Below are 27,206 nucleotides of genomic sequence, written 5' to 3' on the forward strand. Positions count from 1 at the left end.
GTTCCCAGGTCTTTGGGTTTAAATTGTGTTTCCCGTACAGTTATGTAGAAATACTGTGCTTCTGAAAAATAAAGTCATATCCCACAGTTTTTCCCATGTGGAATCTAATTAGAGGCCCTTGTTGTAACCAGTAGGCCTGCTGTCTCTCTCTGATTTTGTTGTGATTCAGTTAATCCTGAAGAATTAAACCAAGTACAACAGGTGGTATTATCAATGGCACAGGCGCCACCTTTTCCTGCGCTACTAGTTTATTGTCAAGAGAAATTTTGTTATGTAAAACACCTTGAGCAAGTGAATTTATTTTCTTGAATAGCTGTTGCTTTGGCAATAGATTCAGCAGCTTCCCCTAAAGTTTTAGACAAATTTCTGACCATATATTTATTTGTGCTGACAACTCACCATGGAAGAGAATTATAGGGAACCAATCCGCTTGGTGTGGGGAATGTAGCCCAGCCCTATCAGAAAACTGATAGGCGCGAGCCAAACCCACCAATCGGCTTTCTGTGGGAAACCAGGCCTGCGTTATACCTAGGCTGCTTTGAGGCTTGCTCTTGCCCAAACTCCCTCACCCTGAGTTGAAGCAGCAAATGTTTATTGTGTATCTTTAAAGTTACTTCCTAAAGCCTGTGCTAATTCTCCAAGGACAGAGTGTAACCAGACCAATCACTCTTATTGTTTTCTTGCATTTGCAACATTTTTCCTTGTTAATCTCTAAGAAGTAATTAGTAACATCCTTTCCTTTGTTATCTGTAAAAAGTAATCACCTAAAGCAAACCTGAGCATAATGAATGAGAACCTTCTTTGATGTATGCTGTTAGAAAGCCAATAAAAGCCTGTCAAGGCAAGGGTCGAGGTGCTCTCTCTCTCTCTCTCAGAGTGGCCATGCCATCCCTTTTTCTCCACAGGACTCAGTAGTCCGTGCGAATTTGTTTGTCCCATTCACAACACTGCGGACACTGCTGGCCAGAGTCTGCATCAAGAATTCTCAAAAATCTCATTCTTGTCCTGTCTGGGTAGCTCATCAGTTGGTTAGAGCATCATCCCCATACGCCAGGGTTGCGGGTTCCACGTCCCCATCAGGACACAGAGAAGAATCAGCCAATGAATGCATAAATAAGTGAAATAAACAAACAAAATAGATGTTTTCCTCCCTCTCTCAAAAAAAATCAATTAAAAAAAACCTCATTCCTTCATTGTCAGAAATGCTACCAAGCAATTCTTGTAATATGTGATGGAAATTTAAGAGTGATGTCCAACACTGAGTCTCTTCTTAAATGTGTAATGAAATAAGCATAAGCAATGATCTGAGTGTGTAATACCTTCCAAGTTGGTAAGGACTTAAGCAGTGTGTCCCCCATAGATATTTCTGCCAAGTGCAAGTAAAAAGAAATCCTAATGGGGCACAGATCATGGACCTATGATAACAAGACTGATTGAACCAAGGATGTGAAAAATATGAGTATTTAAACCCTGGCTGGTGTGGCTCAGTGGATTGAGTGCCGGCCTGCGAACCAAAGGGTCTCTGGTTTGATTCCCAGTCATGGCACAGGCCTGGGTTGTGGGCCAGGTCCCCAGTAGGGGGGCGCATGAGAGGCAACTACACATTAATGTTTCTCTCCCTCTCTCCCTCCCTTCCCCTCTCTCTAAAAATAAACTCTTTTTTAAAATGTGAGCATTTAAGAAGGTAGGTGGAGTAAGATTATATTGGCATAAGTGGTAAACGTTGAAAAGAAACAACTGTGGAAACCTGGGATGCTTGGCAGGCTTAATGTTCCATATTACAAATGTTACCTCTTAAATCTCTGCAGCTTCCATTGATTAGGCAAGAAGTTCTAGAAGGAGTCCAGAAAAGTCTCACCTCATATGGAAGTTTAATTTTATAATTAGTACTCAGAATTGGGGGAGGAATGATGAGAAGTTGGCAATTAATGTGCTAAAGGATTTATAGGTTCCTGAACAAAGAAAGGCTTCTAATGACAAATCCAACAGTGTTAAAATTCCTCCATACATGAGGGGTTGGGGTATGTCGGCTAGGCAGTTATCCTTCCAGGGGAAACTAAAAAGAAAAGGGAAACAATAACTGTTGTAGTAGGTTGATGGTCTTCCATAGTAACAGCTTTTACATTCCTTATTTGAACAATAGAAAGGGGTTGATCAAAATATACGCAGAAATAAAATAAGTCCAATAACTAGCATGGTAGTTGTACTCCGCAAAGAAAGGATTCTTGGGGTACATTCCAAAACCACCAGTTACTAAGGTGAACATGTTTTAGCAGGGAAATTAGCATAAGAAAGGCAATAGGGGGTAGTAATATTGAAAAAATTTCCTGAAAGGCATCTAAATTTTAATACCAACACACAATGTACAAGGGTTTTGCAATCCAGGCTCTTAGGCAGATAAGGGCTTCCAGGGTAATTAGCACATCTACCAACTTCATTACTCTGTGTGTGGTCAGAATGCTAAAGATCCACTTTCTTAGCAGTTTATGATTCTACAATTCAGAATATGTATATAAAACCATCATACAATCTTTAAATACATTTTTATTAGTCAATTATACCTCAATAAAGCTGCAGGGGAAGGGTTTCCAGGTGCATCTCAAAACTGATCTACATTAAATTTCCTTCCAGTGTAAACTGGACACCCGGGAATGTAATGAGCACGCTTCACACCCTGTGGTTAGACTGAGAAGGATCCTTGCGCCCAAGCTGGGGCTTCTGGGTTCCAAGTTCCCACCAACGCCAAGTGCTCTGGGATTCTTACTAAAAGGACCAAACGAGAGGGGGTGGGGAAGGGATGGGCAGAAGGCTCACGCTGTCAAGGACCAAAGATTAAAATGGGGCAGACACGTTCTTATAGACGGTGAAGTCAGAATGTGTCCTTGTTTCTGAACAAGGACGGTTCCATAAGTGACGCATAGCCTTCCACCAAGCCCTTGACCCCTTGTTCTGTCAGTCAAGTATAAATGAATACGGAGGATTTGGCTAGAAACAAATAATAAAGATTTATTCAAGGATCTTTTAGTTTGCAACTTGGAAATACAGCGAGGCAAAATCCCAGAAGCGTCCAAAGGAGAAGAAAAAGTCAAGAGTTCTTAAAAGTCACATGGTAGAGAAAAATGTGTTCTGCATTCTTAGCCCAGGGATTGGTCCAGGAGGGCTATCAGTCAGATGTCAGGAGGTCTTGGGGGAGGGATGCTACGTGGGCTGGAGGATGGGCTCCAGGAGGTCTGGTGCCCTCCTGAGTCCTTTAGAAGGTAATCCTAGGGTTATCTGCCGGTAAATAAATGTCCGGGTATTGACACAGGGCTGGAAAGTTCAGAAGTTTAGGTACCCAGGCAAGTTAAGACAAGAAAAAAGATCATTTCCTCATGTCTCAGTCTTCATAATGTTAATAATCGAGCAGCTTGGTTAAAGTGACTCCCATTTGTATTTTTTCTGTCTTCACTCTTTTTCCTCGGTTTCCATCGGTCCTGGCCTGGACCACCCACCCCCTGGTCTATATTAGTCCCTTCATCTGGAAACTGAATCAGGAATACCCTGTGCACACCGAAGCCTCGGCGGGTCACAAAGAGCTGGGGAAGCAACACAAGCAGCTGCAGGCAAGGGAAAACTTCCCTTTAAAGCGTAGTGTGCTAGGCTGGGTCTGATTTCCGCCCACCTGCAGGGGCTGGTTCTGAGAGAGTCCTCCAGCTGCCTGTCAGTCATGCTTGTGGGGCGTGGCCTTGAGAATTGTCTAATGAGGGGCGCGGCCCGGGTAGGTGGGTGGGGCGTTGTGCCAGCCAGGGACGCAAGTCCCTTTCTGCTCCAGGATTGCTTAGGATCTAGTGTCGCCTGCCTTTCATGGTCCCTGGAGGCTCTGCAAAGCCTCTGTCGCGCTGTGATCTGCACTGACTGTGGAGTGGTAGGAAGGACTCGGGGACACACGGGAAACCTAGACCTGGTGAGTGTGCGGGGCCGTGTGCGGAAGCTGGGGCGAGTGGGCTGGTCAGCCCGGCGGTGGCCAGCGGGCCGCCCTGCAGTCCCCGCCCGGGTGTGCGGACCTCAGTCCCCTGCGGTGTGCAGAGCCTCACTGGGCACTGCTGCGCCCGCAGCCCTGAGTTTCCCCAAATTGTGCAGTGACCACAGGAAGGGTCATCAGGGAACAATCGTCACTCTGTCTGGGGGGGTTCGAGTCTTGCAGCAGCTGTCGTCTGTGGGGTACACAGTCCCTCCTTTCTTCCGAAAGGGGACTGTTTTCTCCTTTGTTTTCCCGATGTTTGGGGAGGGCGCCGCAGATCCACGAACCTGCGCCCCAGGCTAGCGTTTCCTTTGACGGCGGTGAAGTCTCCAATTATTCAAATCCTCCTCACGTTCCCAAGCCAACTTCCCCTCGCTCGGTCACGACTGCGTCATTATGAACTGTTTGTCCTCCGGGGTACATTTCAAACAAACCCAATATTTTAATATTTTATCCTTTCCCACAGAGTCATTTTCAGAGATTTGTATTTGTTGTGGGTATTTTATGCGAGAGAGAAAGCCTCGTTGGGAAACACTCGTTCCTCTCCCCCAGGGTCGTTCCCGGGCACACACGTCCCGTGGGGAAGCGCTTTGCGTGGAGGCTCCTGTTTGGAATTTTCCTGGGCGTTGCGTCCCGTCAGCACCGCCCCTCCTGGAATCACCTCGATTTCTTCATTCATTTAAGCTTACGTTTCCAACAAGGGTAAGATATTTTGAATCAGAGTTTAAAAGACTATAAAACAGCTCCAAAGAGCCAGGAAAGAAGTAAATTTCAGAAAAAAAGGTCCTAGTATTACATTCCATTTGTATAGAATTCTTCCTTTACTCTTCCTTCTCTGGGCACACGTGATAAGTTTTTGAGGTCTGTTTTTCACTTTTGGATGCTTTCTAGTAAATTCCAGGGCTTACAGAAGTGTTCAAATATGATTAGTTATTTAAAAACTAGTAATTTCCCTAGAAATAATAATAAACATCTTTTTTTTTCCTGAAAGGAATAGTTATTTGTGTGTGTGTTTGCGTGTTTTAGTTGAACTAGTACAAATGCCTCACAATTGTCTGTCTTTCCACATAAATGCTGGTTTGAAATCATTTTGCTGGATTGTTTAAACACTGGGTTTGTGTCATTTAAAATACCCAACATGGTCCAAAGCAACTCCAAGTTGGAGCAGAATCCTGAGGTCAGTGACCCAAGCTAAGCCCTAACTCCCACACCTTGAGCCCGCACAGGGAAGTGCTTGAAGACCCACTTATTCTTCCTGGGGAGCCTCCCTCTGCAGGTGTCTTACCTGCCCACACCCCCCATGGAAGGAGCCTGCACACTGAGAAGCTGCAGCCCTGGAAAGCTGGGGTGCATGTGCACATAGGGCAGGGAGGTGATGCTGTTTCTGAGGGTGTAGTTGTGGCTCCCCTGGGCCTGTTTCTAGACATAGGTTGGACTTTTGCATCCACAGTGTGGGTGTATTGAGTGAAATTCGTGCACATTGAGAAAGTGTGTGAAAGTCAGGAGTCTGTGACCTCGGTTAGGGTCTGTGAACTTGGAGTTTATCTGGGTCAGAACCTGACACTGAATCCAGCTGAGCATTTCTTTGCTGTGAGCTGAAGCCTGAGAGAGGGAGCGTTTCCATTATTCCCTGGGAGAGAAGGGTGTTGCAGCTCCCAGAGTTCACTCCTGGGGCTGCTCAGGTGTCCGTCCTCTTTGTCCCCAGGCACTGTCCCATCCAGGGGCTCTGTCTCAACCTGGAGAGTCTAGAATGTGGAACCTCCTGAAAGTGACTTTCCTCCTGTCCTGTGGGAGGCAGGTGGCTCATCTGAGCTGATTCCAATACTGCGTTTCTTTCCTTTGGACCCTTTATCCACTCCAGTTTCCCTGAGCACTTGGTAATTTTATTCCCTGTGAGGGAAATGATACTTTTGGTGTCTTGGGCTTAAAAATGTAAATTGATTGAGAGATATGATGTTGGTAAGGCAAGTAAGTAGTGGAACTAAATAGAGTTTTTGTACCTTTAGGCTAGAGAATCTCAAGATGTAAGATGAAAGTATTTAAGCTCTCAGGTCCATTTTTAATTTTTACATCAGTGTTTGTAATTGATGTGGAGGAAACTAATCAAAACTTCTGTAAATTTAAAAAATTTTTACTATGTTTAAGTAGTGAAATCCAAACCTGATTTGCATCACATTGTACTGCTTATTTCTGAAAATACCTCCATGTGAGATTAAGGGAAGGAACAAACCAGGATGCAACTTGTCCTTTCAGTCAGCAAGAGGTTTAATTTTTTCATTTGTATGGTTTACACTACTGTGATTATTAGTGCTTAAAGGAATTGAATCCTAGAGTGGCTTCCTATATAAAAAAAGTTATAATAAAGAAAGTCTAGTAGATGGTAAAACATGGTGTATATAAATTTCTTTGTGTGTCTTAAATAAATCTGTGAGATAGAAAAGTCTAGTTAAAGAAGACTCACTGCCCACATGTCCTGGTCCCTCCAGAAATGTTACTCCAGCCACCCCCAAATACAGTTTTTATTATTTCAAGAGCCTCCTGTTAGTGGGTTTTTTTTTTTAATTTAAAAACAAGTCATCGAAAGTGCCTATTTTTCTTACCCATGTTTGTCCTTGTAATGAGCAGATTCCATATTGTTTGTTGTTTGCTGACCGCTAAGCCGCCCCTCCCTCTTCCCTGTGTCCACACCTGGACAGGCGGATGAGAAAGTCCGGGGCTCCCTCCTCTGGCACTGGCTCCAGATTCCAACCACACAAGCCCTTCTGTGTGCAGAACTCTCTCCCTGGCCCTGCCCCCAGCCAGGATGCTTTGCTTGACCAAACTGTGTCAGGGTCCTGAACCCTCTCCCAGGCCTAGCGTTGCACTTGTTGTAAAATCCAGTTTTAGCAGGAACCCTGTGAGGGAGCTGAACCAGAATCCCCCACCCTCCTGTCTGATCAGGTTCCTCCTCCTCCAGGGTCAGGTGGTGTCTGTCACCCTGGCTTGTGTGCACCGAGAACCCTGTGAGGTCGATTTAGCAGGAACCCCTAACCTCTGATTCTTCTCTTAGTAATTTTCATGCACTGGCCCCCACCTTACTCTCCAGCCATAAATTCCCTCTTGCCCGTGCTGTTCTCAGAGTGGAGCCCAGTCTCACTTCTCACCCACCGTGAAATCCCGCCACAGCGGTCTCCATACCTGTAGCAGTGGTTTTGAACAAATTCTGCAGTGCCATCTTTGACAAGTATCATTGACTTTTTTCTTTATCACCCTATAGCCACATTAATACCCAAGTCCATTCCTTTTTTTTTTTTCTTTTTAAACTCTGAAGCCATTTCAGAGCTGCTTGAGAGGCCACTCTGCCTTCCCCAGAGACCTCAGTTTTGTGACTCACAGACCTTTTTCTACCCTGTCTGCGTGTGTGTGTGTGGGGTGGGGCACCTTGCCGACGACCATAACTGTCAGCTACGTGAGCAGTGTGTCCAGACACGGGTCTGTCTTCCTTTGCTCAGACTTGCTCACCTGCTCTGCTCCTGGTGGCAGCCTGCGCTGGGGCTGCTGGGGGCTGGGGAGCTGGTGCTGCTAGCTGTGCTACCCCGAGGCCTCGCTGCGCCTGCCGCGCCTCAGTTCTGTGTGCCGCCGACCAGAGTGGGCAGTTTCGGGAATATCTAGGCATTTGGGAGCAGGAGAGTGAGATTGGGGCCCTCCTTAAAGTGGTCCTGGGTTGACGTTTTTGTTGGGACCTACCTGCGTGTTAGAGTGAAGCTGTAACAGAGGCTGTCCCAGGGATGGGGATGGGAGAGGGGGACTACACCCTGTGCAAGAGGCGGGCCCATCCAGGGTCACTTCCAAAAGAGCAGTTATTTAGGAGAGAGAGAGAGAAGCGGGGTGGAAAGGCGTCCAGCAGGTGGCGCGCTGGGCCCAGCCTGCTAGGATGCCAGAGGCTCCCAAGACCTTAAGGAGCTCTGCTGCTGCTGCTGCTGCTGCCGCCCCTGCATGTGCTGCAACGCAGATCCTGAGCCGTGGCCTGACTGTGGCGCAGCCTAGGGACCAGTTCAAACCCGATTTCAGCCTATGTCCTTAGATTCCATAGAGCAACCAGTTGCCATGGAAAGGCTCTTAAATCTGATGCACTGGTTAGAAGCTCTTGGGAGAAAAAAATTATGAATAGCAGGGTAGAGAGGCACCTCCACCCCATGGAATTTTATATACAGGGCCCACTGCTCCCCCAAACAAGGAAAGACAAGAGAAAGGAAACACAAGAAAGAAGACAGAAACTAAACTGAGGTCTACAATTTTACTAATTAGAAATCCACAGTATACTAAAATATACAGGGAAAGAAATGCAAGGACGCTGCCTGGTTTGGGGGCCTCCTGCATCGGTTCTGCATTGATTTTGCCGACCGCTGTAAGGCACTTACTCACAAGCTGCCTACAAGTCGTCAGCGCGGGGACTCACACTGCAGTTTTGACCTGGAGTCTCGTAAGTGCGGCCCTGGTGCCCTGGTGCTCTTAGGGGTTACCCAGTATAACACAGAGGACAGAACAGATTGTTTCACCTTGACCATGAGCACTCTGATCTTCCTTAAATTCCTCATGGGCATAGTGCCCATTGTGCTAAAATATTTTACACACAGCAGGGAGGCTCTGAAGCAACCATCATAAACTAAACTTGTATTGTCTTTGCAACTTTCAAATAGGCTTCACAAGAAGCCTCCCCCCACCCAGGGTCTTACCCCCAGTTACTTAGTGTACCACAGTGTAAGGTAACCAGGGTCTGGGAAGATTGCAAACTTATAAAAAGCCAATGTAGAAAGAAGTGATGATCTCCAGTGCTTCTCCTTTAACAGTTGGTTTGCTCTTAGCCTGGAAAGAATGGACGACACCTCCCACTGCAGCCACACCAAATAAGCCGCTATCCCAAGTCCCCAACATAGTGGAAATTACTGACTCCACCCACTCAGCACCTGGTAAATATCCTGCTTCACAGATTTGACTCTTTTTGTTCTATTTGGTGCCTATTTCAACAGTCAGCTGCACTTGACCTTCCCCTTTCTGCAGACATGGTACGCCTTTACCCTGAGGTTACCGTCAGGGACCTCAGCACCACTGTCAGCTCACAAGCCTCTGCAGGCAGGGTCTGAACTGCAGACACCTTTCTCCAGGAGCACAAATGCATCATGACACCAATGACGTCCTCCTCTGAGGACGTTCATTTGACCTCCACACAGAACATATAAATATTGAACAGAGGAGCTTGAAAATGCACACGGTTCCATTGACCTGCACATAGGTGAGGCCCTGGCTCCTGGGTTCAGTTTCTGAAAATTCTTGGTAAACAAGGGCTCCTCCCTCTCTGACAAGTGAAGAAATAGTGATTGTCCAGACCTGACTGGTGTGGCTCAGTGGGTTGAGCGTTGTCCCGAAAACCAAAAGGTCGCCGGTTCAATTCCCTGTCAGGGCACATGCCTGGGTTGTCGGCCAGGTCCCCAGTTGGGGGCTTGTGAGAGGTAACCGATGGATGTTTCTCTCCCTCCCTTCCCCTCTCTCTAAAAATAAATAAAATCTTTAAAAACATAGTGATTGTCCCTCTCAGCAAACACACATCGTGGTTGTTTTGGTGTTCTGGAGGCAAGAATTTCTTGTTTACAAACTTTAATTGAGCCCATTTGTACTGTTTTTGCAAAACTGGCTCACCTTCAATAGGCATCCCTTCCACAGAAGGCTCTAGACTGTTCGCATGGCTGTGCAGCAGGCTCCCTGTAGGTGCCATCGGAGTCTCCTTCACTGTAGAGGGTTTACCGACATTTGCTCACGCCTCTCGGAGTTGCCCATGATGGCCTTAAGTTGTCCACAGGCTTCTGATGCAAGAACCCGCCCTCCTCAGCCCAACGACATGTGTGGTGAGAACTGGAATTACCACTCGTACTGGCCTCTGATGAAAATAGAGGCTCCCCTGGGCCCTGAGCAGGTGAGCCTCCACCTAGCTGCCTTTTTTGTCTTAGGTCTGGAAACAGCACCCACAAACTCATCGCAGCTACCAAGGCCTCCGTGAGACATGATGGAGCCAAACCCGAGCCCTCCGGCAAAGCCCACCTGGGGGAGGGTGTGCCTGCCCTGTTCTCTGTCCCCCGACAGGTGCCAGGTTCTGGAAGGGGTCACTTTTCACCATTCAGTATGATGTTAGCTGTGGGCTTGTCACATGCGGTTTTTATTATGTTGAGGTACTCAAATGGGTTCAGAGTATTATCATTAAAGAATGTTGAATTTTGTCGAATGTTTTTTCTGCATCTGTTGACATGAATATCTTTTGTGTTGTTAATTAACACATTTAGTCATTTGCTAAATGTTGGACCATCTTGCATCTTGGGATAAGTCGTATTTGACTATGTTGTATAAGCCTTTTAATGTGTTGTTCAGTCAATTTTCCCAGTATTTTGTCCAGGATATTTACAGCTATGTTATCAGGGATATTGGCCTGTTATTTTCTTGTAGTGGCCTTTTCTGGCATTGCTGTTAGTGTAATGCTAGCCTCAGAAAATGAGTTGGGAAGAAGTGTCTCCTCTCCAATTGCTTGAAAAAATTGAGTAGTATTTGTATTAATTTTTTGAATGTTTTGTAGTATTCTCCAGTGAAGCCGTCTGGCACTTGGCTTTTCTTTGTTGTGGGATTTTAGATTCAACCTTCTTACTCATTAGTGGGCTGTATGGATTTTCTGTTTTCATGAGTCAGCCTGGTAGGTTCTGTATTAATAAGAATTTATCTGGTTCTTTTAGGTTATCACATGTGTTGGCATATGTTGTTCATAGTAGTCTCTTATGGTCTTTTCTCTTTCTGTGGTAACAGTTATAATTTCTTCTCTTGTGTTTCTTATGTGTGAGTGTGCAGAATTGTAAATTTGCAGAATTGCTCTTAGCTCATCACACTCAGGCAAAGAATAAAGTGACACTCATGGGGAACTAGAGGGAGCTGTGCTAGGTTGTCACCAGCTCAGAATACGTGCAGAAAAGCGATTCATTATCTATTCATTTCCCCAAGTCAGATGTGATAAATGGATATGGAAGTGAGTCTTGCAATCCTTTTCTATTTTTGTTTTCAGTAATTTGAATCTTTTCTTTGTTTTCTTAGTTTAGTTAAACATTTGTCGACTTTATCTCTTTTTTAAAAAATGTTTTTAATTTTTATTTATTTATTTTTAGAGAGAGGGGAAGGGAAGGAGAAAGAGAGGAGAGAAACACCAATGTGTGGTTGCCTCTCACATGCCCCCTACTGGGGACTTGGCCCACAACCCAGGCATGTGCCCTGACTGGGAATCGAACCAGTGACCCTTTGGTTCACAGGCCTGTGCTCAATCCACTGAGCTACACCAGCCAGGGCATATTTATCTCTTTAAAAATACAACTCTCAGTTCTTTAACCAGTTAGGTTTATACTTTCATGTGTTTTCATGTTACTAATTAGTGTCCTTTCATTTCATTTTGAAGAATTCTTTGTAGCATTCATTGTAAGGTGGGGAGTGCAGATGAACTCCCTCAGCCTTTCTGTGTTTGCAGGTCTTTGTCTTCTTTTGTTTCTGGAGGACAAACTTCCTGGTAAAGCATTCTTGACTGGCAGATTCTTTTTCCATTGGGTTGTATACATCACGCTACTTTCTCACATCCTCAAGGTTTCTGCTGAGAAAGCTGCAGAAATGGGGGTCCTCTTGTGTATGATGTGTCACTTACCTCTGGATGTTTTCAAAATTCTCTCTTTGTTTTGATTTTTGACAATTTGATAATAATGCATTTTGGTGAAGTCTTCTTTGGGTTCAAACTGTTTAGGGAATTTTGAGCTTCATCTACCTGGATGTCAATCTCTCTCCCCAAATTTGGGAAGTTTCAAGCTAGTATTTTTTTTTAGTTTTATTTTTTAAAATATATTTATTGATTATGCTATTACAGTTGTCCCATTTCCCCCCCCCACTCCACTCCATCCTGCCCACCCTCCTCCCTCCCACATCCCCCCCCCCATAGTTCATGTCCATGGGTCATACTTATAAGTTCTTTGGCTTCTACATTTCCTACACTATTCTTACCCTCCCCCTGTCTATTTTCCACCTATCATCTATGCTACTTATTCTCTGTACCTTTACCCCCCTCTCCCCCTCCCACTCCCTTATTGACAACCCTCATGTTCTAGTTGTTTGCCTAGTTTGCTCTCGTTTTTGTTTTATGTGTGGCCGTTAATAACTGTGAATTTGCTGTCATTTTTACTGTTCCTATTTTTGATCTTCTTTTTCTTAGGTAACTCCCTTTAACATTTCATATAATAAGGGCTTGGTGATGATGAGCTTCTTTAACTTGACCTTATCTGAGAAGCACTTGATCTTCCCTTCCATTCTAAATAATAGCTTTGATGGATACAGTAATCTTGGATGTAGGTCCTTGCGTTTAATCTTGGGTAATGTAATTATGATGTGCCTTGTTGTGTTCCTCCTTGGGTCCAGCTTCTTTGGGACTCTCTGAGCTTCCTGGACTTCCTGGAACTCTATTTCCTTTGCCAGATGAGGGAAGTTCTCCTTCATTATTTGTTCAAATAAGTTTTCAATTTTTTGTTCTTCCTCTTCTCCTTCTGGCACCCCTATAATTCGGATGTTGGAACGTTTCAAGGTGTCCTGGAGGTTCCTAAGCCTCTCCTCATTTTTCCAAGTTCTTGTTTCTTCATTCTTTTCTGGTTGGATGTTTGTTTCTTCCTTCTGGTCCATACCATTGATTTGAGTCCCAGTTTCCTTCTCATCACTATTGGTTCCCTGTACATTTTCCTTTGTTTCTCTTAGCATAGGCTTCATTTTTTCATCTGTTTTTCGAACAGATTCAACCAAGTCTGTGAGCATATTGATAACCAGTGCTTTGAACTGTGCATCCGATAGGTTGGCTATCTCTTCGTCGCTTAGTTGTATTTTTTCTGGAGCTTTGAAGTGTTCTGTCATTTGGGCCATTTTTTTTTTTTTGTCTTGGCGCATCTGTTACTTTAAGGGGCGGAGCCTTAGGTGTTCACCGGGGCGGGGTAATGCTGGTGGCTGCACTGTGACGCTGTATGTGGGGGAGGGGCCGAGAGGGAGCAATGGCGCCCGCCTCACTCTCGTCGGGATTTCAATCTTTCACTCCGCTACCCACAATCAAACTGGGCCACTCTGGTGCTGGTTCCCAAGTAAGTGGGCCTGTGCACACTCTAGGCCCCTGTGGGTCTCTCCAACGACCTCTCCTGTGAGGCTGGGAGTCTCTCCTGCTGCCGCCCCAACCCCCATGGGTGTTTTCAATCAGAGGTTTGAGGCTTTATTTCCCTGAGCTGGATCCCTGGGTTGCGCGGTCTGCTTCGCTGCCCGCCGTTCGTCTGGTTTACCCGTGGGCGAATGTGGTGCCACAGGGTGCTACCCGCCACTCTGCCTGCCCCGTTCTCTGCCACTCCGAGTCCGGCCCTCTGGGTTTATCTGTGCATATGTGGAGCCGCAGGGTCTGCTAGTGCTCAGACTGCCTGCGCCATTTGTCCCACACTCCGCCAGTCTCAGTCCCGCCACAGCCACGCGAGTCCTCTCCACCCCGGTGCCCGTCTCCGCCCCTCCTACCAGTCTGGATGAATGTTTATTTTCTATTTCCTTGGTGTTGGTCCCCCTTGCTGTTCGATTCTCTGTCAGTTCTGGTTGTGCGAGGAGGCGCAGTGTGTCTACCTATGCCGCCATCTTCGTTCCTCCGCTAGTATCTTTTTAAATAAGCTTTCTACCCTGTTCTATCTTTTTCTTCTGGGATTTCATGTTGTATATATTATATGTCTTGATGGTGTCCCATAAATTCCAAAAGGATTCTTCATTTCTTTTCTTCTTCTTCTTTTTTTTTGCTCTTGTAACTGGATAATTGCAAACAATTTGTCTTTATGTTCACAAATCAGATTCTTTTTTATGATCCATCAAGTCAAGCTCTTGAAGCTCTTGATTGCATTTTTCATTTTACTCATTGTATTCTGCAGCTCCAGAATTCCTGCTTGGTTTTTTGTTTTTATTTTCCTTTTTAAAGATTTTATTTATTTATTTTTAGAGAGACAGGAAGGGAAGGAGAAGGAGAGGGAGAGAAGTGTTGATGTGTGAGAGATAAACCTATTGGTTGCCTCATGCACACCCCCAACTGAGGACCTGGCTTGCAGCCCAGGCATGTGCCCTGACTGGGAACTGAACTGGTGACCTTTCAGTTTGCAGGCCGGCACTCAGTCCACTGAGCCACACCAGCCAGGGCATCCTGTTTGGTTTTTGTGATTTCTATTTGTCAAACCCTTTATTTTGTCCATGTGTTCTTTTCCTGATTTTATTGAGTTGATTATCTGTGTTTTTATGAAGCTCCTGAGCTTTTTTAGAACAAATATTTTAAATTTTTTGTCAGATAACTTTTAGAATTCATTTCTGATAAGATTGGTTACTAAAAAATTATTGTGTACCTACACTTGTGTCATTTTATATTTCATGCACCTTGACAAATTCCTGTGGTGTGGAATTTGACTGCAACTGGGAGAGAAACTCTTTTACCAGTTCACCCCAGTAGAGATTCTGAGGCTTTTTCAGATTTTTTTCTATGGATATGCTTACTTTATGCCTTTGGTTTTCTCTTTAGGAAAAATTCTTAAGACTATATGCCTTCTCTGGATTCCCCAAAGCCAGGCCAGGTCCTGAGAGTCTCCTATTTGTTCTCCTGAGGGAATTCCCCTGAAATGCTCCAGTTTGTCTTCCCCTAATCCCACTGAGATGAGCCAGCTGATTGTGTGTGTTATGAGCCATTGGAGGCCTGCACTGGCCATCTGGAGCAGGCCCATGAAGCCAGCATGGGTGGGAGGATGGTGGAATGAGGGTGCCTGTGGGCCAATTGGGAGTGTCTACAGGCATTGCATCCCACGTAGCTAAAATCCAACCCTCCTGGTAGAATCTCCAAGCAGTGAGTTGGGTCTGTAGCCGTTGGTTGAGTCACAACCATAGTTGCTGTGTGTGCTTGAAACTCTTCCCTGGTTCCACCCAGCCTTCCAACCACTCAGCAGTGCTGATCCCCTTAGTACTCTTGGTGCGATGGGAAATTGGTGAGCCTCGTGGGTCGTGTCCCTACCGCTGGGGAACCAAGTGCTCAGTCACTCTCTCAGTTTCTCCCAGCGGGGACAGTGGGCTGAGGAGTGCCCCTCTCCATCTCTGTGCATTTTCCTTGCTATGAATCTGCTTTGTCTGAAATCAGTATGGCTTTGACAGCTTTCTTTTCTTCAGTGTTGTGGTGCTATATCTTTTTCTGTCCTTTGCTTTTAATCTTTACTGATAATGTGTCTTTATGTGTGATTCTCATAGATAACTCAACTATTATTTTATTAGTTGCTGTGACAGTTTTCATATTCCCTTTGCTTATTTGGACTATTAACTATTTTTTAAAATATGTTGATTGATTTTAGAGAGAAAGGCAGGTGGGGGAGAGAGAGAGAGATATGTGAACATCAGTGTGAGAGAGAAACATTAACTGGTTGCTTCTTGTAACCACCCTGACCAGGGATCAAACACGCAACCTAGGTTTGTGCTCTGACCAGGGATCGAACCCACGACCTTTTGGCGTATGGGACGATGCTCTGACCACCTGAGCCACACCAGCCAGGGTGACCATTGACTTTTTAAGTGATTATTGATATAGTTGGATCAAGCTCTACTGTACGTTTTGTATTTTCCCCTGTTCTTTGTTTCTTTCCGTCTTCTACTTTTCTCATGCTATTTTTGCCCTCTATTGAGCATTTTACCCAATCCCATTTTTTCTCTTCTCAGCTGGGCCTGAGTTTGCAGTAGACCTTTACAAGGAGCTCAAAGTCTCTCTGAAGTAACACTGCACCTCTCTACTGGGCACACAGGGTCCTCAAACACTCTTCCCAAGTCCTCCCTTCCTGACCCGTGTAACACTGTTGTCTTCCATTTCACATAATCTGTGAGGAGTAATTATTGAGTATGTTGTTGCTGTGGCTACTTTGAACAAAGTGTTGTCTCTCAGATTAAATGAAAATAACAACATCATTTTACATTAGCTTCATTTATTCTTCATTTATTCTGACTTTATCTTTTATCTTCTCCTAACATTTCTTTTAACATTTTTTTTTTTTTTTGGCAAAGCAAGTGTCCTGGTGACAAATTTCCTCATTTTTGTATATCTTATCAGGTCTTTATTTTTCCCTCATGGCATAATTTTGCTCAATACAGAATTCTAATTAAATGGTTATTCTTTCAACACTTTAATTGTTTACAAAACTGTCTTAGGGCTTAAGTGGTTTTTGAGAAGAATTCTGATTTCATTCTTATCTTTGTTTCACTATGACTAAAGTTTCCTCCCTCAGCTTTTTCAACATTTTCACTTTGCTTTGATTTTTCTCCAGTTTACATATGATATTTCTAGGTGTGTCATTATCTTGTTTGGTGATGTCTTAGCTTCCTGAATCTGTGGTTTGGTTTCTACCATTAATTTTGGGAAAGTCTCAGTCATCATTAATTCATTTATTTTTTCTGTTTATAGAAATTACAGTTTATAGATTAAGTAAAATGTATCACAGCAATGTTCCAAGGGACACAGAGGGAGGAATTGTTCCCTTTTTTCCATGTGTTCCCATGATGTGTATGTGACACTTTTTGTTAGTGTCCCGAGGATCTTGGATTCCTGTTCTGCCCTTTTGTTCATTTACTGTCTGTGCATTTCAGTTGAGGAAGGTGGTATTGACGTCCCCTCAAGCTCGCCAATTCTTTCCTCATGATTTTCACTGTATTGACGAGCCCGCAAACGGATTATTCGTTTCTGTTTTGTTTTTTATTTCCAGCACTTCCCATCTGGATCTTTCCTTGGTTTCCATGTCTGCTTATATTCCCTGTCTGTTCTTGAGTGTTGCCCACCATTTTCACTAGAGCACTTCGCACGCCAGCCACGGGCGCTTTGGACCTCTGCGCAGGCAATTCCAACATATCTGTTACATCCGAATTACCTTCTTCAGATGTTCTTTTGCTTGTTTGGTTTATGGGACAACGCTCCAACCAACTAAACAACACTGGCCAGGGCTGTGTCTTTAAATCTTTTAGCATGTTTTGTGGTTTTTTGTTGAAAAAAACTGTATGATGCACTGTGATAAAGGAACTGAGTAAGGTAAGTTGGCCTTTAGTGTGAGGTTTTATGTTTATCTGACTCAGGTTTTGTCTGTGTTTTCTATTTTATGTCACTGTCAGAGTCGAAAATATCCTTATGTCCTTGGTTTTGTCTCTCTGTTATTTTAGAGTTCTACAGAGGCTTTCATTTTTAATTTTATTTTTCAATTACAGTTCACATTCAGTATGATTTTGTATGAGTTTCACAGAGGCTTCTAAGCAAGTTCTGCCACTGCAGCCCTTCCACAGGAGTGCTGTCGCCGGAGCGCAGTGCTGTGGGTGCAGGGGCAGCCTTCTGCAGTCCTGTGCTTCGGGTCCGCATTTTAATGAGCCTGTGCCCTGGGCTGTGGGCTTCTGTGGTGCAATGAGAAAGATGGTGTATCTTTGTCCATGGTTCCTAGCAAAGACCTCCTAATGCCCTTAGACTTTCTTAGTGATAAATGTGATGAGTGTCTCATGTTCTAATGAGGTGACTGCAAGCCCCTGATAGCTTCATGGGGGTTGGTCACCAGGAAGAAAAAACTTTGGTTAGAGGCTTAGAACTTTCAGCCCAGCCCTCAGCCTCTGGGGAGGGGAGACACTAGATATGGAGTTAGTCACCAGTGGTTGGTGACTCAGTCAGTCTTTCCAGTATATTGAACTCCGTTCAAACCCTCAACATCAGGATTCAGAGAGAGTTGGGTTGGTGAGCACATCAGTGTGCTGGGGGGCTGTCATGTCAGCACAGGGCATGCAAACTCCCACCCTCCCTCTGCCTCCCACCCTTTGCACTTTGTTCTGATTACCCCTTCCTTTGGCTGTTCCTGAGTTGTATCTTTTGCAGTGAATTGATACTAATATGTAAGTGCTTTTCTTAGTTCTTAGTCATTCTAGTGAATTAAAAGGCATTCGGGTGTGTCCTGGATTTGTAGTTGGCCATGGAGAAATGTGTGTGGCCTTGACCTTTTTTTATGGCTGGTGGGTGACAAGTGGGCAGTGTGTGGGGCTGAGTCCTTAAACCATGGAGTCTGTTGTTAACCCTGGTTGGTGGTAGAATTGTGTTGACTTGTAGGCCAGCCAGTTGGTGTTGGGGAGGTGGAGGAATGGTTTGGAAATCACAGCACATATTTCCTGTCAGGAGGAAAATACATCCTGTGACCCCCACAGGTGTTTCTGAGTCTGTGCCCCAGCCTTCAGGTAGGTCAGGCAGAGTGGCTGGAGGGCGTGGGGCGTGTAAGTTGGCAGTTTCCCTCCCCATGTCAGTCAGGTTCTGGTGCAACAGAACCTTTGAGGGCAGGCCTTGTTAACAAGAGTAGGATATCGTGGGCATACTTCAAACTGGCTATTTTCCTGTCTCGCTCCCATTTAAAATCTCTGGGCCTTTGCCGTGTAAAATGACATGCATTCGTCTTTTCACGTAGGATACTTTCACTGCCCTACAAATCCCCTGCGCTCCACCTGTTTATTCACTCCTCTTCACACCCCTAGTTCTTGCCAACCAGAGATCTTTGACTGTCTCATAGTGTAACAGTGGGAACTGTAACCCACTCTTTTGACGTTTCTGTAAGTGCTGACTCTGACTCATGTGTGGCTTGTGATAAGCAGCATGTTTGTATAAGAAACTCCAGAAGATACAGACTCCGACCTTCAGGCATCTCTGCTCCAGGGGATTTGCTGACCTTCAACTGTGGTGCCAGGATGACTAAACCAGGGTGACGCACATCAGACCGTCACTTGCCTTCTCGGAATGGACTGTGCTTGTCTGCATGTAGAGAACTTGTCAGCCCCTGCCCTCGACCTCTTTGTTCTGCTCCCCTCTCCCTCCTTGTAAAAACCTCTGTCTGCCCTGAGATGTTGAGAGCGAGTCCCTCATCTTCCACGAGGCAGGCACCTGTCTCTCAAGTATTGGCTTTCTAAGTGGCAGGCAGCCGGACCTACATTCGATTACAATGATGGTGGTTTTTCTGCGACTTTCCTTAGACTTCCAGGACAGTTTTGAGTAGGACTTGTGAGAGGGGACATTATCGCCTTATTTCTGATGTTAGCAGGAAAATATCTAGTTTTGTCACTAGGTTGTGCCACCACATCATCAGTTCGACTTCTACTGACTTTCTTGCATTCTCTCCAACATGTCACCTGACAAAAAGTGAGCTGAACTTGCCCTGACTGGTGTGCCTCAGTTGGTTGGGCATCGTCCCACACAGCAAAATGTCCTGGGTTCAACTCCCGGTCAGGGCACGTGCCTAGGTTGTGGGTTTGGTCCCCAGTTGGGGGCATACGAGAGGCAATCGTTGGATGTTTCTCTCTCACATTGATGTTTCTCCCCCTCTCTTTCTCCCTCCTTTTCCCTCTCTCTAAAAATAAATTAATTAAAAAAATAGAAAAGTAGGCTGAAGTCATCTAGGACAAATCAGAAATTCCAGGGTTAGCTGAGCGTGCCAGAAGGAGTCAGATAAGGAACCTAAGGAACACCACCAAGAAGCGGGTTTGCACCAGAAAAATGCAAGATGGCCCCTGAAACCCCTTCTCAACCAAACTTTTGGCAAACTTTTCTTTATTAGCCTATTAAAAATTGTGCCCTGGGATGGAGATTTCACATTAAAGTAACACAGGCGATGCCTGGCTAGGCATGTTCCAAGCATATTTGAGAACCGCGTATGCTGCCTTAGAAATCTTTTTACCCTTCCTCAGAACCACCACCCCTGAACCTTCCCCCCAACTTTTTAATATTTTCTTAGATTTCCAGAATTTGGGAGAAGGAGTCATTAGCATTTGATTATCCTTTTCCTTTCCTTGGCCAAGGAATAAAGTTTCTGACTTGCTTCACCAAATATGTCTTGTCCTATTGACGTGAGCGATGCCAGGCAGGACGACCGAGAGTTGGGGTCTCGGACGGTTTCTTACCAGTAAGTACGTTGTAGATGGTCTTTCCCCCGATGAACAAGTTCCCCTCTGTTCCTAGTTTGCCATCTTAAATGGATTTGGGATTTTATCAAATGCTTTTACATTTTCATTTTCTTCTTTTTCATTCCTGATACGAATTATTTCTGTCTTTTTTCCCTCTTCAGCTTTTAGAGACTTTCCTGAATTTTATTAAACTTTTCAAAGAACCGGTTTTGGTTCTGTGAATTTTTTAATTGATTTTCCATAACTTTATTAATTTTTAAAATAATTTCTGTGTGCTTTGTTATGTGTTTACTTTGGGTTTAATTCACTTTTCTTTTTCTAAACCCTTCAGAGAGAGGCTTAGATCATTGATTACAGATATTTTTATTCGGTCATATGCCTTCAATGATAAAATTTCTCCCTAGGGACTATTTTTGCTGAACCCCACAACTTTTGATACTTTGTATTTTCATGTCTATTTATTACAAAGTGATTCTAATTACTTTTGAGAGTTCTTTCATCCATGAGTTTGTCAACATCAGAACATTCAAACCTACAGAAAGTTTAATAAGTGTTTGTTGGATTTTATTTGAGCCAACCGAGGGCATGGAAGCACGGTTTCAGGGGTCCGAGGAGATGCTCTGGGCAGGAGCAGTTCTGCGGTTCTTTTTGTGCACCGGGGAGTCAAAAGAGGTAAAGTGAAAAAGACGACATGGAGTTCATTGGTGGTAGATTAAGAAGGCGAGGGAAAGCATGGCGGGAAATTTTTGAGATTGATAAAAAGTGCGTTAATTTGGAGTTATATACAGGCGACAAGCTCATGTGCTTCCTTGAGGGGTCTGGAGAAAAGGATGAGTCTGGCATTTTACAGGTGTGCTAACCTAGATGCACCAGAAGAATGGACAGGGCTTGCTTAAGGCAGAGGTAAAGATTTCACTGAAGAAGTTGTAGGCCTGAAGAGTGAGTGACAGCCCTCTGTGATCTGATCATCCTGTGAGGTTACTTTCTGTTACTGAGCTTGTAGGATTTACTACATGAGCCCCGTATTCATGCCCAAGCTACTTAGGAGTGTGTTGTTGAAGGTTTACACAGTTGAGGGTTTCCCTGGAGCCTTGGTTCTTCACGCCAGCTGTCAATTAGGCAGAGAGGGAAGGTGCATTGATTTCTGTCCAGTGAGGGGCATGGCTGGGGGAGGTGACTAGGGACACACACATCATAGGCAGGATGTCAGAACTGGCTGGTGACAACGTGACCCTTTCTCTCATTGGTCCCTGGAGGCTCAGTGCCTCTGTGACTTATCAAGTTCATGGGAGTCTAGGAAGGACTTGGGGAAACTTAGAAAACTTAGAGTGTGTAGGACCAGGTTCAGAGATGGGGACAAGGGGAGCCAGTTGGAACTGTAGGGAACAGCCTGTGACAGGACCAGCTTCCCTCCATCAGATCCAGAGTCTGCAGACCCAACTCCTCCAGGGGCTGGCTCCACCGAGACCTCGGTCCCCTTTAGCACACAGCCTGGGGGCTAGGCTGGCAGCCAACCCCTGGTGTTCTGTCCGGTCACTGTGCTCAATGACGTTGGCCCCAGGCCCACATCCTCTGGGCAGCTCTGTACTTGCAGCCCCAAATCGCCCAGAGTGTACAGCCACCACGGAAAAGGTCATCAAAAGACAATCAAGACTGGGTGTCTGGCTTTGCACGAGAAAGCAACTATGGTCTGTGATGTCCCAGTTCCTCCTTACTTCCCAGAAGTTCCTGTTTTCTCATGGGTTTGTCAGATGTTCTGGGAGCAGAGTCTCAAATCCATGACCTGTCACTGCGGTTTAGCTTTTCCTTGGTCTGGATATAAGTACACAGATTCCAGCTTCCGTTCTGTGTTCCCAAATATCTGTCTTGGAATCACAATATCATCAATTCTTCATCCTCCAGAGTGCATTTCAAACAGACCCATATTTTAATTGTTTATATATTTTTTAACAATAATAGAATGTTCTCTTTAAATTTTTTTTGTCTGTGAATATTTTTCATGAGGAAAAAAAATCATAGAAAAACTACCTGAAACATGTTGTGTGAAACCCTTTGCCTGTCCTCCCAGGATCTACCGTGGGCACAGACATCCTATGGGAAGGCATTTGGGTAGAAGTTTCTCTTTTTTTAGAAAATCTTCTGAGTGTTCTCTTTTGTCAGCACTGTCCCTCCCTGGGTTTGTCACCTTGGAAAACTTTATTGACTGATTTATCTCATTTTTTTCCAATAGGAATAAAAATGTATTTAATGAATAGAGCTTGAAAGACAGTATAAAATAGTCCCAAACAGGCACAAAAGGTGAATTCTGAAAAAATTAAATATTCCAGTATTACATTTTTATAGCGTTCTGTCACTCTTTTTTCCTTAAGAACATGCAGGAAGTTTCTGAAGTTTGTTTTACTTTTGAGTTGTGAACAACAACAACAAAAAGGTTTATGGAAAGTTACCTCACAGGGTGCTCTGGTCACAAATTCCTAACCGGGCAGGTCATGGTGGGTAGTCACACCTGTCCTCTAATGTCATTAGTAAAAGGTTTTAAGCCAGCCCTTTTCATTCTTCTTGGGAATCTAGATTAACACACTTTAAAGTGCCAGAATTAATACTGTAACCCAATCCTCCCTTGCTTTCTCCTGTCCTCCCGTGATCTTCCTTGATTTCAAATGCATAAAAGGAGCACTTTAGATCTTGATTCCTGGCAATTGTCATCAGTTTTGGCTCAAATAAACTCTTATAAATTTTTTTTACCGGTTTGGCCATTTTTTATGTTGACATGGTGTTATAAAATACAATTCCAGCCCTGCTTGGCATGGCTCAGTGGTTTGGCGTCAACTGGCAAAGGGGACAGTTGCCTGTTCTAGTCCGATTGCCTGGTCTGTGGGCCAGACCCCTGGTTGGGGGTGAGCGAGAGGCAACCAATTGATGTTTCTCTCCCTCTCTCCCTCCCTCATTTCCTTTCTCTGTAAAAATAAATAAAATCTCAAAAAGCAACAACAACAACAATTCCAGGGCTTCCTTTTGTAGAGCAGAAGTGCTCAAGTAGTTTCATGAGAAAGCTACCGAGCCCTGGGACTGGGGGTGCGAGTGCAGGGGGGTTGTGCAGTGGTGATGCCCTGTCTGAGGTTGTAATTATTGTTCCTAATGCCTAAATATTTTACATTCAGAGTGTAATGTGGGCACATTGAGAAAATCTATGAAGATCAGGTGTTCTGTGTGTTGGACAAATGGTTTATGAATTGGGGAGTTCATTTGAGTAAGAACTTAAAACCGAGTCAGGCTGAGAGTTTCCTCACTGTGAGAGTGGACACGTGGGGGAGGGAGCAGGCATTCCAGAGCACCATGCTCACAAGAGGGGAGGGTGTCGGAGCTCCCAGGCTTCACTCCTGGGGCTGCCCAGCTGTCCCTACCTGCCTTTGTCAGGGACTGACCCGCTCCCGGGGTTCTAGCTCAGACGGGGGTGTCCAGACCCAAAGTTTGCAGTGGTATTTACCTATCTGAGTGTGGGTTTCCTTGTGAACTGTAGGGAAGCAGGCTGCTGATCTTGATTTCAATATTTGTGTTTCTTTTTATTGAATTCATTTCTCCAGTGAATATTGCAGCTGTTTGATGTAGTTTCCATCAGCACCTGGGGTTTTAATATATAAGTTGATTGAGCAATACCATGTGAGTAAGGCAAGATAATTATGGAATCAAATAGATTTTGGTTCCATTTAGCAAACAAACAAACAAACAAAAACCTGAAGATGTGAGATGGGTGTTTTTAAGTTCTTGGGTGTTTTTTGTATTTTTTTGGTCAGTGTTTGTATGTCCATGTTTCTAGAGAATTTTGGCATTGAAGAGGTTTACCATTTCTAAAGCAAATGATCACCTATTTGAAATGGATGTGAGGAAAAAGCAATTGATCTTCTATTTTCACTGATATGAGGGAAATGCCTCAAAACCTGTAAAAATGTATGAAAAATCATAGTCTTTTTCAGGGCTTCATTGCAAACTCTTAATGCATTACCACATGCTCCTCATTCCTGAAAATACACCAGCATGAAATACGAGGTCTGTCCAGAAAAAGTCCAGCCATTGTTAATATAATGAGAACTGTTTGCCTGACATGATGCAACCTGGCAGCCAAGGAGAGTGGACTGGAATGCACATGTGTGAACAATGACGACTTAACTATACTAGTCAGTGGGCGCGGTAGATGTCATTGAGTGACCGTGTGTATTGTGTGGCTGTCGCATTCAAAATGACTGAAAGAGTAGAGCAACGAATCTGCATTCAATTTCGTGTTAAGCTTGAACATTCCTCTGCTCATGCATCACATCTCGTACAGAGTTTTTTGGAGAAACATCAAATCACCCAGGTGACTCAGCCTCCCTATACAGCCCAGATTTGGCACCTGTTGACTTCTGGCTTTTCCCAAAACTAAAATCACCTTTGAAAGGGAAGAGATTTCAGACTTTTAATGAGATTCAGGAAAATATGAAGGGGCAGCTGATGGCGATTGGGACAACTGTGTGAGGTCCCAAGGTGCCTACTTTGAAGGGGACTGAGGCGTCGTTGTCCTGTGTACAGTGTTTCTTGTATCTTCTTCAATAAATGTCTCTATTTTTCATATTGCATGGCTGGATACCTACTGGACAGGCCTGGTATAGCAATGGGACAGGCTATTATAATGCCTCGTGTCCTTTTTGTGAGGAAGGGACTGGGAAAGTTTTGATGATCTGCTGTTTTACATCCATTGATGTTTAAAGAATTAAATCTTGGAGTAGTATTCTATGTAGAAAAGGTGAAATTAAATTAATTCTATAAAGCAAAAGTTAATTAAACATTCTGATTAAGCATGGAAGGTATGGTATATATAAATATTTTTCATTTAAAAAAATAAATAGTATATTGGAAGGTTAAATTTCTAAGCTAGGAAACTAAAGAAGCCTGCCTGTCCACATAGCCTGCTCCACCCTTGTGCTCACTCCATCCTCCCTCAAATAACCAATTGTAGTCACTTCTAGGATTTACTCAGTGTTTCTTTATATAAAACCAAGCCAGTGAGAATGCACATTTTCCTTACTTGTATTTGTTCTTGTAATGAGAGTAGATCCACATGTTTGATGTTTGTTTACTGACAACTTAATCCTTAGCCCTCCCTCCCCCTCTCCCTTATCTGTCAGGCTGCTAAGAACCTGGCAGCCCCTGCTCTGTGATTGGCCGCCTGCTGGGGAGCTACTCCCTCACCTGTGAGCTGTGCTGCCCTTTGTTGACATCACTGAGCCTGGGTTCTCTGTACAGAGGACTCAGGGGTTGACATTTTAGGTAATTCCTTGTTTTTTGTGAGCAGGAGTATGGGAATGAAGCCCTCCTTACAGTGGTCCTGGGTGAATGTCTTTGTTGGAACCTATCTCTGTCTTTAGTGCGAAGGTGTGACTGAGGCTGGGGTCCCCCCAACAGCAGGGTGTTCTCAGGGGGTGTGAGGATGACTGCACCCTGTGAAGGAGGTGAGCTCATCAGATGTCCACTCCCTAAAGAGCAGTTATTTTAGAGAGAAAGCGAGGAGACAGGGAAAGGCAGCCCATAGGTGACTCCCTAACACCAGAGGGCTCACTAGGTTTCCTTGAGCACCTCTGCGGCTGCGCCTGCCCCTCCCTACTGAATCGCAGATCCTGACCTCCGGGCTACTGGGGGCCATGCTTGCAGTCTCACTGGGCACAGCAAAGGGCCTAGTGGACCCCACTGAGCCTCAGTTTTCTGTACGAAGGATTCGGAGTGTAATTTTTGAAGATCCGTTGTCTTTTGGGAGCAAAAGTGTGGGAATGGGGTCTTCCTTACAGTGATTTTAGTTTGATGTTTTGGTTGGAACCTGTCTGTGCATTTAGAGTGAAGATGTGACAGAGGCTAAATTCTCCTTGAAACGTGGGTGGGCAATAGGTTGTCACTAGGATAATTATGTCCTGTGAATTTGGTGACACCATCAGATGGTTACTCCTTAAAAAGCAGGCTTTTTCTTCTGGGGTTTTTTTGTGCGACTTCTGATTTATGTATGTTAAAATATAGTTTATATACACTATTACATTATTTTAAGGTGTATAACATAGTAACTGAAAACTTATATGCTTTAGAAATGATCAGCAGATAAGTCAGTAACCATCTGTCACCTTTCAAATATTACTGACTATATTCCCTGTGCTGTACATTAAATTCCTGTGACTTTATTATATAACCGGAAGTCTGTACTTCTTATTTCTCTTCATCTTGTCCAGCCATTCCTCTGTTCCTCGTTTCTCTGGCAAACATCAGTTTGTTCTCTGTGTCTCTGAGTTTGTTTCTGTTTTGTTTGTCGATTGGTTTTGTTCTTTTTACATCCCCCACCTAAGTGAAATTATACAGCATTTGTCTGCAAAACGCATTTGAGTTCCATCTGTGCCTTATGATTATAACACCTACTCTCCTAAAATATTCCTTACTAAGCAGGAAAACCCCTAAACAATAATTTATGAATTTAAATTAAATTAAATACCTTTGCCACTTCCAATGTGGCTGCACAGAATGGGACTTCGAGGTTTTTGCTCAGTACAGTTAGGTGACCTAATATATGTTAAACAGGGCCTTCAAGGATTGCACACTGTTGTAAGCAACCTTTCAGGAAGACTTGATTATCTCCAGTTATCCATTGAAGAGATGAACTCGGCCTGTACCTGATGCTGGAAAGGAAGAATGACTCCTCACACTGGATTCCCTCACCCTTGAGGCTGTGGTCACACCAGATAAACCCCTGCACCCTGTACCCAACCATAGCGAATTTACTGACTGTCCACTCAGCAAATGGTGCACATTTTGTAGGTGAGTCTGTTCTGTTTAGTGTCTGTTTCAACTGTCTCTCAGCTGCAGTGGGGCTTCACCTTGAAGGGACGGGATGCCCCTTTACCTGGTCACCCTCAGGGAACCTCAGCTCTGTCAGCACGGGCAGTCTGCACAGGCAGGGTCTGAACTGCCTTTCCCTTGCTCCGGGAGCACAGGTACGACATGCCATTCCTGACGTTGTCTTTTGTGGACATTCATTTGACATATCTAAAAAAAGTAGATGGCTCACTGCCCAAAACATACGAGGCCCTGATTCCTTGGTTACTTTAAAAAACTTATTTTAATAAATATAGTGCCACCACATTGCTGACAACATGATGAAATAGCT

General features: G+C 44.4%; 1 protein-coding gene across 1 annotated transcript in view; it reads left to right on the forward strand.

Annotated features, from left to right (window-relative positions):
• The first annotated feature begins 3,706 nt into the window (after positions 1-3,706).
• The window catches only part of LOC112301370 (zinc finger protein 564-like), a 29,711-nt gene continuing 6,211 nt past the window's right edge, over positions 3,707-27,206 (forward strand). The window contains exons 1-2 of the mRNA XM_071219265.1: positions 3,707-3,943; positions 4,553-4,702. Coding sequence (XP_071075366.1) covers positions 3,707-3,943; positions 4,553-4,702 — 387 coding nt within the window. The remainder of the gene's footprint in view (positions 3,944-4,552; positions 4,703-27,206) is intronic.

Source organism: Desmodus rotundus, chromosome 9, assembly GCF_022682495.2.
Source record: "Desmodus rotundus isolate HL8 chromosome 9, HLdesRot8A.1, whole genome shotgun sequence".
NCBI classification, from domain to species: Eukaryota; Metazoa; Chordata; class Mammalia; order Chiroptera; family Phyllostomidae; genus Desmodus; species Desmodus rotundus.